The sequence below is a fragment of the Lycium barbarum genome, chromosome 1 (assembly GCF_019175385.1).
Source record: "Lycium barbarum isolate Lr01 chromosome 1, ASM1917538v2, whole genome shotgun sequence".
Classification (NCBI taxonomy): Eukaryota; Viridiplantae; Streptophyta; class Magnoliopsida; order Solanales; family Solanaceae; genus Lycium; species Lycium barbarum.
The window spans coordinates 150,540,867-150,556,605 of NC_083337.1; the positions used below are offsets into that span (position 1 = coordinate 150,540,867).

The 15,739-nt window shown below is 35.4% G+C and overlaps 1 protein-coding gene across 3 annotated transcripts; it reads left to right on the plus strand.

Annotated features, from left to right (window-relative positions):
• Positions 1 to 1,289: 1,289 nt before the first annotated feature.
• On the plus strand, positions 1,290 to 13,287 carry LOC132643990 (transcriptional corepressor LEUNIG). 3 transcript variants are annotated; one of them, XM_060360521.1, is made up of 19 exons: positions 1,290 to 1,492; positions 1,625 to 1,736; positions 2,567 to 2,664; positions 2,765 to 2,874; positions 4,272 to 4,649; positions 4,726 to 4,820; positions 5,204 to 5,282; positions 5,378 to 5,453; positions 5,617 to 5,666; positions 7,197 to 7,514; positions 7,643 to 7,858; positions 8,806 to 9,051; positions 9,133 to 9,274; positions 10,188 to 10,297; positions 10,418 to 10,567; positions 11,299 to 11,454; positions 11,568 to 11,681; positions 12,264 to 12,470; positions 12,910 to 13,287. In XM_060360521.1, the coding sequence occupies exons 2-19, from the start codon at positions 1,705 to 1,707 to the stop codon at positions 13,051 to 13,053; spliced, it is 2,721 nt and encodes a 906-aa protein (XP_060216504.1). In that variant the 5' UTR covers positions 1,290 to 1,492; positions 1,625 to 1,704; the 3' UTR covers positions 13,054 to 13,287. The 3 variants fall into 3 exon arrangements, with proteins under 3 accessions (XP_060216504.1, XP_060216514.1, XP_060216507.1); XM_060360531.1 differs by having other exon boundaries at positions 9,157 to 9,274; XM_060360524.1 differs by having other exon boundaries at positions 1,290 to 1,736.
• Positions 13,288 to 15,739: the final 2,452 nt, after the last annotated feature.

Here is a 15,739-nt window from a genome sequence, read left to right on the forward strand (position 1 = left end):
ATGACAATGAATCTATCAGTATTGATTTAATTGTTTGATTTTCTAAGTATTTTTTTTAACATTGTTTGTTTTTTTAATATGGGATTCACTTTTTTTTTTTAATATTGCTTGATTTTATTAATATGGGATCCACTTTTTTTTTCCCGTGAGTTTGGATGTGGTGGGTTCCACTTTTTTTATTTTTTTAATTTTTTATTACTGGTTGGTGTTTAATATAGGGCCCACAATTTTTTTTTAAATATTAGTAGTTGTTTAAAATATGTGAACCCATAATTTTTTTTTTTTTAAAATATTAGTAGTTGTTTAAAATACGTGGGCCCATAATTTTTTTTTTAGCCACAAACGGACGATGAAAAAGTGCTTAACGGACGACGAAGGGGCACCAACTGGTGCTTCTATACAGTAGTAAGTAATACCACATGAAAGTATAGTCGTAATTATTTGACCAATGGTCTTATGCACACATGTATATTATAATAAAATAATAATAATAATAATTAGTTTGTTATGATATCACAACAACTAAATGGGTGAAGTAAAGATCAAACATAAGTTTAGCAAATCTAACTAATAATTATTTATTTATATAATCCACAATTAATTTAGAAAATATGATTTATGTAATAAAAAGATAAAAAATATAAGATCTTACATTTTTTTTTCTTTTAAAAAAGGGAGTGCAAAAGATTAGAACGAATCCAAGATCATTAGAATTTGAATTCAGATTCTGAATTATACTTATTTTTATCTACTGATAAAACCTTCTAGATTAGCGGTAAATTTACTCAATTGACTTGTTTTAAACTTTGGGTTAAATGACAAAGTATCCTATTAGTTTAATAAAAAACACTTTGACCCTTTTTGACATCAGAGGATAAAATTGTCATTTCACCAGTTTGGCAAACCTACCCGGAATTGATCAATTCCTAAGGTTCTAGATTAAATTAATGAAGAATTGAAGGTCTAGAACGTGAGAACAAAAACTTAAAATCACTAAAATTAAGGGACTTCCGATGCAAATATACTGCAACATTTGTACCATCTGTCGAAAGACTAAATATTTGAAATGACATTTTTGTCCCTGCTACTTTATTTATAAGCAATGAAACAACTCTATACTGTTAGGATGTCATTAAAGTTAATTACTCAATATTAAAGGGCTATTTTAGAACCAAGGAACAGATCAGCTTGTTCTACAAGGACTAGAATTGAAAATTCGATAAAAAGCAAGGGCTTGTTATGCAAAATTTATCTTACAGAACAATTTAGAATATCTGCAACATCAGCTCCAGCAAATCCAACCATTCTTTTCTAAAACCCATCACCAGAAAAAGAAGAGATTTTCAGTTTCTTGAAAGAAAAAAAAAAATAGTATAAAAAGCTGAAGAAAAATAATAAATTTTAATTATTTTCTTTTCTTTTTAATCAGTCTTTCTGTCCATCCATCTTCAAGATTCCAATTTTATATGCGAAAAACACATAATGTAAAGGGGTATATACAAACACATATATGCTTTTTTTATCTGTACTCTTTATTCTTGTTTTTGTGTTGAATTGATTAGTAACCAAAAAAAGTTTCTTTCTTTTTCTTTTTGTTCACTTTTATTGATGGGATATACTTCAGTGGGCAAGGAAGAAGAAGTCAGTTTCTAAGGATCTGGCATTATTAAGAAGAGTTTGTTTGAATTCTTGGATTATTTCAACATGTCTCAGACCAACTGGGAAGCTGATAAGATGTTAGTTTTCTTAATTGTTATTACTATTACATGTTGTGTGTGCATTCTTTTCCCTTTTCTTGGGTTTTGTGTAAAGTTTCAATTTTTGGATAGTTTAAATGGATATTCTCCAGATTTGTGTTGTGGGGTTGTTTAATTATGCGTGTTTGGTTGTTTTGTTATCTATTTTGTTGAAGAAAGTTTGAGTCTTTTTCACTAGCTTTTGTGTTGCTAGGGTTTGCAGAGCTTTAGGTTTAATTATGGGATTGGGTTTATGAATTTGTTGCATAAGTTTCTTATATGGTGGAGTTGCCCCCCTCAAAAACCCCCTTTCATACACACATATGTTATGAAGATTTCTCTTGGGCTGAATACAGGAATTAGTGTTTGGGTGCTTAGGGTTTTGTTTGATTAGCAATATACTATTAATGTGAAGAACTGAACACATTTAATTTGTAACAAAGAAACCTTTTTTTATTTTTATTATTACTTAAATCTAGATTCTTGGAAGTTGGAAACATGATTCAAGTGAAGAAAAAGTAGGCCTTGTTTTAACCTAGCAGTTCTAGCAGTTAAATTGGTTCTCTACAATTGTTTTTCATTAGTGAGAAAAGTAAAAGATATACAGGTTGTTTCTTAGGAAGAATAAGAAGTCGCGTTTCAAGGTCAAGTATTATCTCATCCTTTTTTCCTTGTTAACTAATCAGTCAACTAATTGAACTCATGTTTCTATAATCAATTCAATCCCACCTAGCTATGAACGCAACCTGTTTCATATCAGAATATCTTTATCTCTACTATGATATCTATTGCGTTAACTGACAGAGTGTCTTTCGTACTTTGGATTACAGGCTAGATGTCTATATTCATGATTATTTAGTGAAAAGAGATTTAAAGGCTTCTGCTCAGGCCTTTCAAGCTGAAGGGAAAGTGTCATCTGACCCTGTTGGTGAGATTATAAATTTGAGCTCATGCGGAGGAGGTTGCACTTCCCCAGTTGGATTTCTCTGTTTTTCATTATGTTGACCTTTTGATCGTCTTTCTTTCAGCTATTGATGCTCCAGGCGGTTTTCTATTTGAGTGGTGGTCCGTTTTCTGGGACATATTCATCGCAAGGACCAATGAGAAGCACTCAGAAGTTGCTGCCTCTTATATCGAGGTTGGTTAATGGCAAAATTTCCATCTTATGAACTGTATTGTTCCTGGACTCTTAAGTTTAGTTATTCTGATATTATTGATTTTGTAGTCCCTAGCTGAAATTATAAAGTAACTATTGAGACTCTTGTCGAGAATGTTCTTGCTGTTTTCCTTCTTTTGTTACAACTTACATCGGAACTGTTAGGAAGTTCGAATTTGTATCGATACCAGAGGCAGGAAATTACTGTTTGTGAAGACCAGAGTGATGCTAAAAGCTGTTTTCTTTTTAGCTTGTATTCAGTTGTTTGTTGGATTTCACTCGTGTCAATATTTTGTAGAACCACCAGCTGCAACTAAAGGTAGCAGGCTTTTTACTTTTTCACTTAACAATTTTTCTTTCTGTATAAAAATTTCACTTAACTATTACCTGGTTAGTAGAAAAAACAACTCAGCTGCTCTGTTTTTTTTGCCTCTAATTATGATAATTGTGTAAAGTTTTGCTGAACTTTATCGACATTGACTGTAATAGTAACTTTTTATGGAAACTCATCACTTTAACTCTCTAATAGTGATGTCAACTTTGTTGTTGATATGGTCAGTGCATTTTATGAGCTGATGCTAGGGGCACTGTATTTTCTTTCCCTTTGTCCGGATTCCTTTACCTTTTGCTGTGCGTGGTATTGCCATGGAGAAACCCAATTTGGGACATTCTAATCCAAGGTCCTCTGACCAACCACATGAACCCATTCCTATATAGGGTCTTGTCAGCCCATGCCTTTGTCCATGAGATCGGACTGCAGATTTGCCAGAAAATTTCTGTCTTACTGTATGGGGAATAGAAAATGTAATCAGTTCCATTCTTTGACCTTAATAAGCATCTGGTACCTGTTATAGCGAATTCTTGAGGCACAGTCTGTTAAAATGCATGTTTTCCTACTAGAATCTAGTTTTTAGCATGTTATCATCTGTTGTGTGGTTTATTACCCTACAAAAAAAAAAAGAAAGATATTCTGTGTACAGGGATGATTAATTAATTTTGGCTGTTAGCATGGCAGCCTCCTACAACTTTAATGGACAATCAGATAACCAGACCAGAAATTCTTTTTAAGTTTGTGTAGGTCGCAGACTGTTGGAATCTGTAAGGTTTGGTGTAGGTCGTGTACTGTTGGAATCTGTAGGGTTTCTGATAGCGAGAGAGAACATAGTTTGGGCAGTGAATTAATTCATTAAGAAAGTTTCTTATGGTGAACTTCTAGAATGAGCTATCATTCTTTCTACCCGTTGTATGTTTATTTGATGATCCACTGATTAAAAAAAGTGTTTATTGGATGACTGTCACGTTATTGGCTGGGCTGTTAAAAGTTTATCTATTCTAAGGTTTCATTTGCTTCGTATACAACGTAAATCTGGAAATTGCAGACACAAATAATGAAGGCAAGGGAGCAGCAGCAACAACAGCAGCAATCCCAACAGCCTCAACATATGCAGCAGCAGCAGCAGCAACAGCAACAGCAGCAGCAACAACAGCAGCAGCACATGCAGATGCAGCAGATTTTATTGCAGAGGCAGCAACAGCAGCAACAACAGCAGCAGCAACATCAACAGCAGCAGCAACATCAACAGCAGCAACAGCAGCAGGCACAGCAGCAACAGCAGCGCAGAGATGGTAACCACCTCTTGAACGGCACAACTAATGGTATTGGTGGAAATGACTCTCTCCTGAGACAGAATACTGGAACTGCAAATGCATTGGCCACAAAGATGTACGAGGAAAGATTAGACGATGCAGCTATGAAGGTAGTACTCTTGCACCGAGGTTCGGATACAACTATATGCCTTTCAGCTATTAACTTTAGAATATTTATTGTTTCAGCAAAGATTCAGTGAGAATGTCAGTCAGCTTTTAGATCCAAATCATGCGTCTATGTTGAAATCAGCAGCAGCAGCGTCAGCTGGGCAGTCCTCGGGGTATGATTCTGAATTTAGTTAAATTTATTTACCTGTTCACACTAAAATGAGACATCGCTAGAATTATGGTTAGCATTATTTTTAGAGAACAAATTAAGGAGAGCAAGAAGAAAGATTTGGTTTTCACTACTTTATTATCTATGAACTTAATGTTGATCTATGCAACATTTTCATTGCGAATGCTTCTTGCAATTTGAGGAGCTGGAGGTGATAAAGTAACCTGGTTTATACTCTTAGTAGACTCTTTCTAATTGTTTATCTTGGAGCATAGGTTTATCGCTTTAATGTAAACCAAGAAGTTCAGTTAATTCAGTTGACTGAAAGCAAATTTAACATACATCTGTCTAAATTGGACTAAGGTGTTTTTGCTTTGCTACTTTCAGGCAAATGCTGCATGGTACTACCGGTAGTATGTCCCCACAGGTTCAGACGCGTAGTCAGCAACTTCCAGGGTCTACACCGGTCAGTATTCTTCTTTATCTAGTTTGTTTGCTCAGGAGTTTCATTTTCAGTAATTTTAATCTTTAGCTACATGGTTTATTGCCTCATTTGAGCAGGACATAAAGACTGAAATCAATCCGATACTTAATCCCCGAGCTGCAGGTGCTGAAGGATCCCTGATTGGAATTCCTGGTACCTTATCTTTGTTGATCCCCTTAGTGCTTTTGTTTCTTTCTGAAAACCCGCTTCTTGATATATCACTTATTTTTCTAATAATAATATGGCATTAACTTAAAAGAAATGGCAAGTAGACTTCTTGATCTACAAATGAATTGACTTAACTATGTTGTATTAGGATCAAATCAAGCTGGCAACAATTTGACTTTGAAAGGATGGCCCCTCACTGTAAGTTTTTAACTTTTTGTCTTATAGTTTCTTCTTGCTTCAGTGTTTTTTGACAGGGCATTCTCTTGTAAATACCTTTAGATTATATTTCACAGTAGAGGACATTGTGTGTTATTGCCTTCTACACCCCCCCCCCCCCCCCCCCCCCAGGGAAAAAAGACATATGTTATTGTTTCTATGTACCAATACGAGTCCCAGTAATCTGTCTTTGTGATTTTTGTGATGACTTTTGCATGGGAAATATACAGCTCGATCAAGATAATAAACGTTACCTTATTTATAGAAAAAGATATTAGAGTTTACTTGAAGGATGGTAGTAGTCATAACATGTGGTATTAGGAAAGGATTCAGTGACGATGCCACTTGTGCTTTTGATGGGAAATGAGTTTGTTCAGAAAACCTGGTTGTGCCAATATCGTATTGTAGTTTTAAAGGTTATATTGTGTTTCTGCAAATAGCATCTGGAACCTTTTCACGTGTCAAGGGTCAATTGTTTCCGTGATTGCATTTGTCGCAACTTGTCTAGAGGCATTGTTGAGTTAAAATGTTTTACATGATGTTGGTAAATAGTTATGTTAGCAATTCTGGATAGGTGCACAGTTCTGATATTCAGTAAGACGTGAATGTGAAATTTGTCTACTTTGGGTTCTGCTCTATGGGAATCAAATTTTGAGGCGTTCAGGGTTCCAATGTTATAAACTTGTAAAATCAAAATTGCATATGTAAGACCTTGTTTCTCAGCGGAGTGGTTTCCTTGAAGTTTGCTACTCCTAGCTAGAGGATAAGGCATACATGTTAGATTTTGAAATTTAGCATGCTGTAAGGACATCCTTGCTTTGGAACTACCGAGAGTTCTTAAGCTTGCAGTGAACTTTTTTGTCCCTAGAGCAGATCATAAGTAATGTTTCAGAATTTGATGAATACAACATGGCGATTTTCATGGGAACATTGTATGTATACTTAGGAGTAATGTAAGGCTTCATTATTCGTCCTCTATTGAGGATTATAAATAGCGCTTCCAGATTGATGCTTATTTTGTAGCTGGTAAATCAAGTGATTGGACCCTTGTCCTTGTACTTTTGAAATATAAAATTTTTTAATCTTCAATCTTTTAGGCATTTTTTTGGCTCTTTTTTTTTCCCCGTTAAAAAAAAAATTACTCCCTCCTTTCATTTTCTGTGGCTTAGTTTGATTCGTCACAAAGTTTAAGAATGTAAAGTAAACTTTTTTATCTGGTAATCTTAAACTAAAAATGTGAATACCATACAAAAATACCCTTTTGAATCTTGTGATTCTAAACATGCCATGTCATCCCTATAAGAGATTGTTACTAAGTGTAAAATGGGATGGTTGGAATTAAAGATTAGTACTAAATATAGAAAAGTGGTGTTCCTTTTTGAAATAGACTAAAGAGAAAAGTAAGACACATTATTGAAATGGAGCTAGTATATAGTATCTGGACTGAGACGTATATTTGGAGCTTTATTGATATTTTACGATTTACATTTTTTTCTGTGTCATGCATGTCAGGGCTATGATCAGCTGAGGTCGTCGGGGCTTCTCCAGCAGCCAAAGTCTTTTATGCAGGGTCCTCAGCCGTTTCATCAACTGCAAATGCTATCACCGCAACACCAACAACAGCTTATCCTAGCACAGCAGAATTTGACTTCACCATCTGCTAGTGACGTCGAAAGCAGAAGATTGCGGATGCTCCTTAGTAATCGGAACTCTAGTATGGGCAAGGATGGCCTTTCAAATTCTGTTGGTGATATTGTCCCAAATATGAGTTCACCATCACAGGGTCCTGGCCCTGTTTTGCCTCGTGCAGATCAAGATATTTTGCTCAAGGTACGAAATCTTTTTCTATCGCATGGTGAAATATGATTTATAAGTCTTGCATGTGTTGACCATGTATTGTAGCGTGTCACATACATTATCAGCATATCTAATCTCTAGATATTTGTTTTCATGCATAGTTGAGGATGGCCCAATTCCAACAGCAGCAGCAGCAGCAGCAGCAACAGCATAGTGGTAATCCACAGCAGTCGCAACAGCAGCAGCTTCCCCAGCACACGCTTTCTGGCCAGCAACCACAGAGTTCAAATCACAGTCTACAACAAGATAAAATTATGGGTAGTGGCAGTGTTACAGGAGATGGAAGCTTGTCGAATTCTTTTCGTGGAAATGATCAGGTCTCTACTTGTCCGGTTTATATCATAGAAACTTCTATCTAGCTGCACAATCATGTTGTCCTTTTGTTTAGCTACATAAACCTGTGTTTCTTTTGTTTCGTTGGGATAAACTTTTACTGTTAGAAAATCATATTCTTCTTGATGCTGTAACACAATAGAAAAATATTATCGGATGAAAGAAGCGCCATATGATTTCTTAACGGAAGGCTGGTTCGACCAAGCAAATTTTGTATTTTGATGAGAATTTTCTTGGTTTGTTGGGCGCACTAAGGAATCGAGTTGATGAACTAGGCTGAGGGCTTATCTTTTTGGAACATCAGCACTTCCGCCTCATGTCATCTATTTGGCAGATGGCTAGTTACTCACTGGTCCCTCAAAAACAAAATAGTGGGACCATGGAAAGTATCCACTGAGAAGGAAAAAGAAAAAAAAATCGGGGAGGTGGCCGTGTAGGGGGATGAGGAAACATTGGAGAAGAATACAAAGAGAAGGCAAAGCAGGGATTAGATTAATGCATTTTTTTGCAGTATCCTTGTTGTGTTTGGGTTTATAGTTACCTCCCCCCACACGACGTTTGCCCTTCTTGCTTATCTTTTACTTCAGCACCTCACTAGTTTGAAAATATTTTCTTTCTTGTGAACACTTATCTGATGCATAAACAAAGTGCTATCAGACCACAGGATTTGTCATGTTAATATTAATTCGTCCTAGTTCTGCTGACCTGGTCCTATTTTTTGCTAGATGATCCTTGCATGCTATTTCGCCTAGTTGTCTCATCCCAAACACCATAGAATATGAATTGGAAATACTATGTAATGTGTTTATTGATAGAAGCTCTTGATCTCTTATGACTTAGAAGGGATCCAATGGAAGATTAATTTATTGGAGATTGTTATTCTGAGTTTCTGTTATTAAGATTCCTAATAAGGTATTTCTTGTCTTTCAAGGCTACAAAAAACCAGAATGTGAGAAAGAGAAAACATCCTGTTTCATCTTCGGGGCCTGCCAATAGCACAGGAACTGCAAACACTGCTGGACCTTCCCCAAGTTCTGCTCCCTCAACACCTTCAACTCACACGCCTGGAGATGTGATCTCAATGCCTGCCATACAACATAGTGGAAGTTCTTCAAAGCCACTGATGATGTTCGGAGCAGATAATAATGGCACTCTTACGTCGCCATCAAATCAATTGGTAATAGAAGTGCTTTATCTTGTGCCAGTGGATGAAATCTTAAGGGGTTGTCCCAGTCCTCATTGAATGTAATTTTGGCAGTGGGATGACAAAGATCTTGTGCAGGCTGATATGGACCGTTTTGTGGATGATGGTTCTCTTGATGATAATGTTGAATCATTTTTATCTCACGACGATGCAGACCCTCGAGATGCAGTTGGTCGTGGTATGGATGTTAGTAAAGGTTAGTGAGGTCTACTTGGTTCCCTGGCTTTAAATTTAGTTCCTGAGTTGTGTGTTCTTCTATTGAACAGCAGTTGTATATGACAACTCCTCCTTTTGTGTTTTAATTGTTATGGTAAAAATTTATTCAAGGAAGAACTGATAACTAGTCAGTAACTGCCGTAATCCTTTCGTCTCTCTAAGCCTTTCAATATCTAACTCAAATCTTAGCTTAATGTTTGATACTTTGATTTCTGAAATCTTGTGTGTACACTGTAGGGGAAGAGAAATAGAGAAAAATATAAAAAGGTCTTACAGAGATCACCAACAAAAGAATGTTCTCTTCTGTGGTGCATTTACTTTCTAATATCGCTGTATCTTTATGGTGTATGTCTATGGTTCATGTTAAAAAATATCGTGGGACTCACTCAACTCCAAAAGCTAGGGCAAGATTGCGCAAGACCATATAAAGAGACCACAATCCATCCTCAACCAATATGGGACTTAACAGTCCCCGCATGTCCAGGACGGGAAAACTGGAGCGTGGATAACATAACACAGGGGCCCAACATTGAGAAGCACAACAACAGGTATCAATGTAGCTGACTCTGATACCATTTTAAAGAAATGGGTCTTGTGCCTAATCAACCCCAAAAGCTAGCCCGGGAGGATTACCCCAGATCTGAGACCACAAAACCGATGTGGGACTTAACAGTTAATAATGGTTTATGAAATTGTTGTTTTGCAGATCTAGGTGTTGGTTGTGAAGATTTGTATTTTTCAGTCAATTCATGGTTTTCTTATTAGCAAAGAACATGAATGTCGTACGCTAAATCTTTATGTATAATTTATCTACTAGGAAATGTGTTGACAGCCTAGTTTATCTAGAGTTATGCATTTGGGCATATTCTGACTGGAATAACCTTTGATTATAGGGTTCACATTTAATGAAGTGAATTCTGTTCGGGCTAGTGGCAGTAAAGTTGTTTGTTGTCACTTCTCCTCTGATGGAAAACTGCTAGCTAGTGGTGGCCATGACAAAAAGGTTAGTGGAGAAGTATCAAAGATCTTGCCATGACAATGGCTTATTGTTGTGGTGCTTAATGCCATATTCCTGGTTCTTAAAGAATAACTTGTACTGCTTATTGTCTGTCTTTTATTTTAGGCTGTTTTATGGCATACTGATACCCTAAAGCAAAAAACAACACTTGAAGAGCACTCGTCACTCATTACTGATGTTCGTTTCAGCCCAAGCATGGCAAGACTTGCCACATCTTCTTTTGACAAGACTGTCAGGGTTTGGGATGCTGACAATGTTAGTAAACACCGTCTTTAGTGTTTGATAATTTATTTCTTATGCTAGCATCTTTTATGTTTTGGATTCCATCCCGGTGTATCCTTGAGTGTGCTAAATATCTGTTTTGGGATATATGTCTTTAGTGTTTCTAGGCGGTGTCAGTTTGATTTCTCTCCTATATGATATATCAAAGGTATTGGTAGATTAAGTTACCAGTTTCAAAAAAATAAAAAAGGTATTCGTAGATTAAACAGAACATAATATAAGATTATCTTCGGTTTTCTAGAATATTTAGCTTGTCCTATGAGCTCTTGTTTGTCAATATTTTTTATCTGCTTTTCTGTGTGAGGCCTGGAAGAAGTTTATACTTGTCAAAAAAGAAAGGCCAATACGTGATTAAAATTGACGGAATCCACTAGATGAAATTATATTACGGATCAAGAGTGGATGTATGATATTTACATTACTTTGAGACGGGCCGTATCCATGTCGGACATTGAAACAAACTATATTGGTGTCTTTAGAATGGGTGGAAGACCTTGGTGACTGTCATTTTCTCAATCCAAATTCATTTAAATGGTTACGAGGAGAGAGGTGGTGGTAAAATTGCCTTAATGAACATCTTTAACTAATGACCAAGGAGGATCATGGTGCACTTACTTAAATGACCTAAGAAGAAAAGAAGCAGAAAGACTGATCTTGTTTGTTCTTCTTGAAGTTCTCCTAACCCCCCCTTTAATTATTTGCAGCCGGGCTACTCACTTCGGACGTTCACTGGGCATTCTGCTGGTGTAATGTCACTTGACTTCCATCCTAATAAAGAAGATCTCATCTGTTCTTGCGATGGTGATGGTGAGATAAGATACTGGAGTATAAACAATGGTAGCTGCACAAGAGTGTTCAAGGTAAAATTCTTCATCTACTATTATATGTGCATTAGCACGGGGCATTGGGGACTGTGGTGCTCAACTATATGATTTCTCCATCTCTTCTGAATGTTATTTAATGTCTCGAGTAGGGTGGAACGGCTGTAAGATTCCAGCCCCGCATTGGTAGATATCTTGCTGCTGCTGCCGAGAACGTCGTATCGATACTTGATGTGGAGACACAAGCTTGTCGGCATTCGTTAAAGGTTGGTGTACCTTAATGACACACCAGTACAACTTTAGTTATTAACTTTGTTATATTTTAGCGTTTCACTAACTTCTTTTGGAAGTTGAAAGATGCTTATCCATCTCAGCAACTTGGAAAATAACTAAGATATTTAGAAGAAACATGAGATATTTAATCATTTATTAATTCCTTATCCAACCCTCACAATATATTGACATCTTCTCATTATTACCCTTAACGAGTATAGGATTATGTTGAATAAATTTCCATGTAGGCCGAGAAAATGAGTTTTTGCAGATAGCTTCATTGTCTGTTGTAAGGTTCTTTTAATTGCTGTAAGACTTCTGTTTCACTAGTTACCATTGCTTTATATTGCTATATTCCGTCTGCAGAGTTTAGGATTTTCGCGCAGTTAATGAGAATAGGCATCTGCTACTTACCCTAATAAAAGTATGACCTGTCATCGAAAGAGCTGAGGAGAGAATTTTGTATAAATATACTTCTCTTGTTGACTTTCTTCAAGGACGTTTACATGCACTGATATCTATTGTCGTGCGTTTCTTCTAGCTGTGTGCCTAATATATTGCTATTGTTTCTGAAGGGTCACACTAAACCAATACATTCTGTCTGCTGGGATCCCTCTGGTGAGCTCCTAGCATCTGTTAGTGAAGACTCTGTCAGGGTTTGGACATTGAGGTCCGGTAGTGAAGGGGACTGTCTACATGAGCTTAGCTCAAATGGCAACAAATTCCACTCATGTGTTTTCCACCCTACATATTCGTCATTGCTTGTTATTGGCTGTTACCAGGCAAGTCATATACATTGTATTTTGGAAACATCCTGCACATTATATTTAAGCAGCTTAATTTTTGTGATGTATATCTTTATCCTGTTAAAAAGAAATAAAACCGACTACTCTCGGTGGAACACTGACTGTTCAAAAATTAAAAGTTGCATGATTTGAGTTGGTCTTGGAAAACAACGAATTTCTCATTGCATCTTCGCTATGTCAAAATCGTCCTTTATGTGATGTTTTTAACTTTTTAATCTTAAGCCTTCAGTCACTTTCTTTTTTGGGTCGGCATCACTTCATATCATTTTGTTCGTGGTCTAACATAAACTTTCTATCACTAAACTCTGTCTTAGTTGGGAACTGAATCCTGGACCCCATGGTTCAACCGAGGTTATTTTTCCATCCACTAGATCTATAGATTCATAAATTCTAATGCATGAATTATATTTTTCAGTCTTTGGAGCTATGGAACATGAATGAGAACAAGACAATGACCCTCACAGCTCATGAAGGATTAATTGCTTCCTTGGCTGTATCGTCAGTCGCGGGCTTGGTTGCTTCAGCCAGTCATGACAAGTTTGTTAAGCTCTGGAAGTAATATATGTCCCATCCATGCTTCCTTTTAGGAGCCATGGTTTTATGTTCACTGTAAAATCTTTTATTGGTGTCTGAACAGATTCTTGCGTCTTATGTAGCATTAGCTTTTGTATTCTGTTATTTTTTTTCATTTGTGCCTGACAGAACCATGTACTAACCCCATCCCTTCCTCATCTGGACTCCTGGTGCTTAACTTTATCTTTATTAAAACCTAAAGAAGAAAATTTGGTGTTGATCTTCTGCTATGTTCTTTTTCCTCCACAAGTGGTTATGTCAATTGGAATAACCAGGTGTATTTGGGAGTCCGGAGCCAAAATGGGTTATTCGTACAGCAAAGAGCCCAAAATGGGCTGCTCTTTTTTTTTTTTTATACCACAATCGGTATTTCGTTGGTTATCCAACGAAATACCCAGCATTTACTGTTCATGGCCAGAATAATTTCAATCAATTTTTTTTTTTTTGGTATTTTGTGATTCTACTAACGAAATAGCATTAATTTTTTTTTTATTTGGTTCATACAAAAAACGAAATTAAAAAAAAAAATTGTCCTATTTCGTTGGACTACCAACGAAATAGGACAAAATCTTTTTTTTTTTTTAATTTCGTTTTTTGTATAAACGAAATAATTTTTTTTTATTTTGTTTATACAAAAACGAAATAGGAATTTTTTTATTTTTTTTTTATTTCGTTTATACAAAAACGAAATAGGAAAATATATATATTTCTTTTTGTATTTCGTTTATATAAAAACGAAATAGGAAGATAATTTTTTTTATTTTTTTTTTGCATTTTGTTTATATTCATCATATTCGATTATCTAAATCTCAAACTAACTAACTTCATTAATGTCTAAAAAATCTTTTTTCTGCGGATGGTTTTAAAAAAAACATAAAGGAGAGGGGAGTTGGACTACGACACTGTGAACTGTGGGGCTTGAACTACGACGCTCTCGGATGGGAGGGGGGAAATCGCTCACTCGATAATGAAGATGGACGAGATGGAGAGGAAGATGAGGATGAGGATGAAGATGAATACGATAGCATTAGCGTCATTCCTGAGACTGACGAAGATTAGAATATTTACATTAATAAGATATCGTTTATTAATAAGATATAAACGATATCTTATTAATGTAAATATTCTAATCTTCGTCAGTCTCAGGAATGACGCTAATGCTATCGTATTCATCTTCATCTTCATCCTCATCCTCATCTTCCTCTCCATCTCGTCCATCTTCATTATCGAGTGAGCGATTTCCCCCCTCCCATCCGAGAGCGTCGTAGTTCAAGCCCCACAGTTCACAGTGTCGTAGTCCAACTCCCCACTCCTTTATGTTTTTTTTAAAACCATCCGCTGAAAAAAGGTTTTTAGACATTAATGAAGTTAGTTAGTTTGAGATTTAGATAATCGAATACGATGAATATATAAACGAAATGCAAAAAAAAATTATTTTCCTATTTCGTTTTTATATAAACGAAATACAAAAAAAAAAAAAAAAAAAAATTCCTATTTCGTTTTTGTATAAACGAAATAAAAAAAAATTATTTCGTTTATACAAAAAACGAAATAAAAAAAAATTCCTATTTCGTTGGCAACGAAATAGGATAAAAAATATATAATTTTTTTTTATCCTATTTCGTTGGTAGTCCAACGAAATAGGACAAAATTTTTAATTTTTTTATTTCGTTTTATTTTTATGAACCAAATAAAAAAAATTAATGCTATTTCGTTAGTAGTATCACGAAATACAAAAAAAAAATTATATTTTCCTATTTCGTTTTTGTATAAACGAAATAAAAAAAAATTATTTCGTTTATACAAAAAACGAAATTCAAAAAAAAAAAATTGTCCTATTTCGTTGGACTACCAACGAAATAGGATAAAAAATATATAATTTTTTTTATCCTATTTCGTTGGTAGTCCAACGAAATAGGACAATTTTTTTTTTTTTTAATTTCGTTTTTTTTATGAACCAAATAAAAAAAAAAATTTAATGCTATTTCGTTAGTAGAATCACGAAATACCAAAAAAAAAAAAAAAATTGGTTGAAATTATTCCGGCCATGAACAGTAAATGCTGGGTATTTCGTTGGATAACCAACGAAATACCCATTGTGGTATAAAAAAAAAAGAGCAGCCCATTTTGGGCTCTTTGCTGTAAAAATAACCCATTTTGGCTCCGGACTCGTGTATTTGGTTCAGCCACTGCATACATTTCAGTTTTGGCAGAGTTTACAAGGGTATTTAATCAAGTGTTCCTAATGCATATATAAGGAAGTACAATTTACTATCTTGGAGAGCCAAATAACATTATATTAGGCATCGCGCTCAATGTAAATACGTTTAAGAAAATATATAAAATACAAAAAATGGGCATTTGTTCAGTTAAAAGCATCGCATTCCTTTCCTTCATAAGGAAATGGAGGTGATGAACCACATGCAAAATACAAGGCCAACCAAAGTTCTCTATTATATGTTTAACCTATGAGCGGTAACTTGGACGAAGATTGGAATAAAGAGTGCTAAAGATTAATGCCATAAACATTATGGAGCCAAACAGTAGTTGTAAAAACCTATAGGAAACCATTTTGATTGTTGCTTGATACATTTAGGGAGTTCTCCCGAAATAGCTCTAATATATATTTTTCTTGACAACTTCCTTAGTTACTCAATTATGTAGCACTAAAT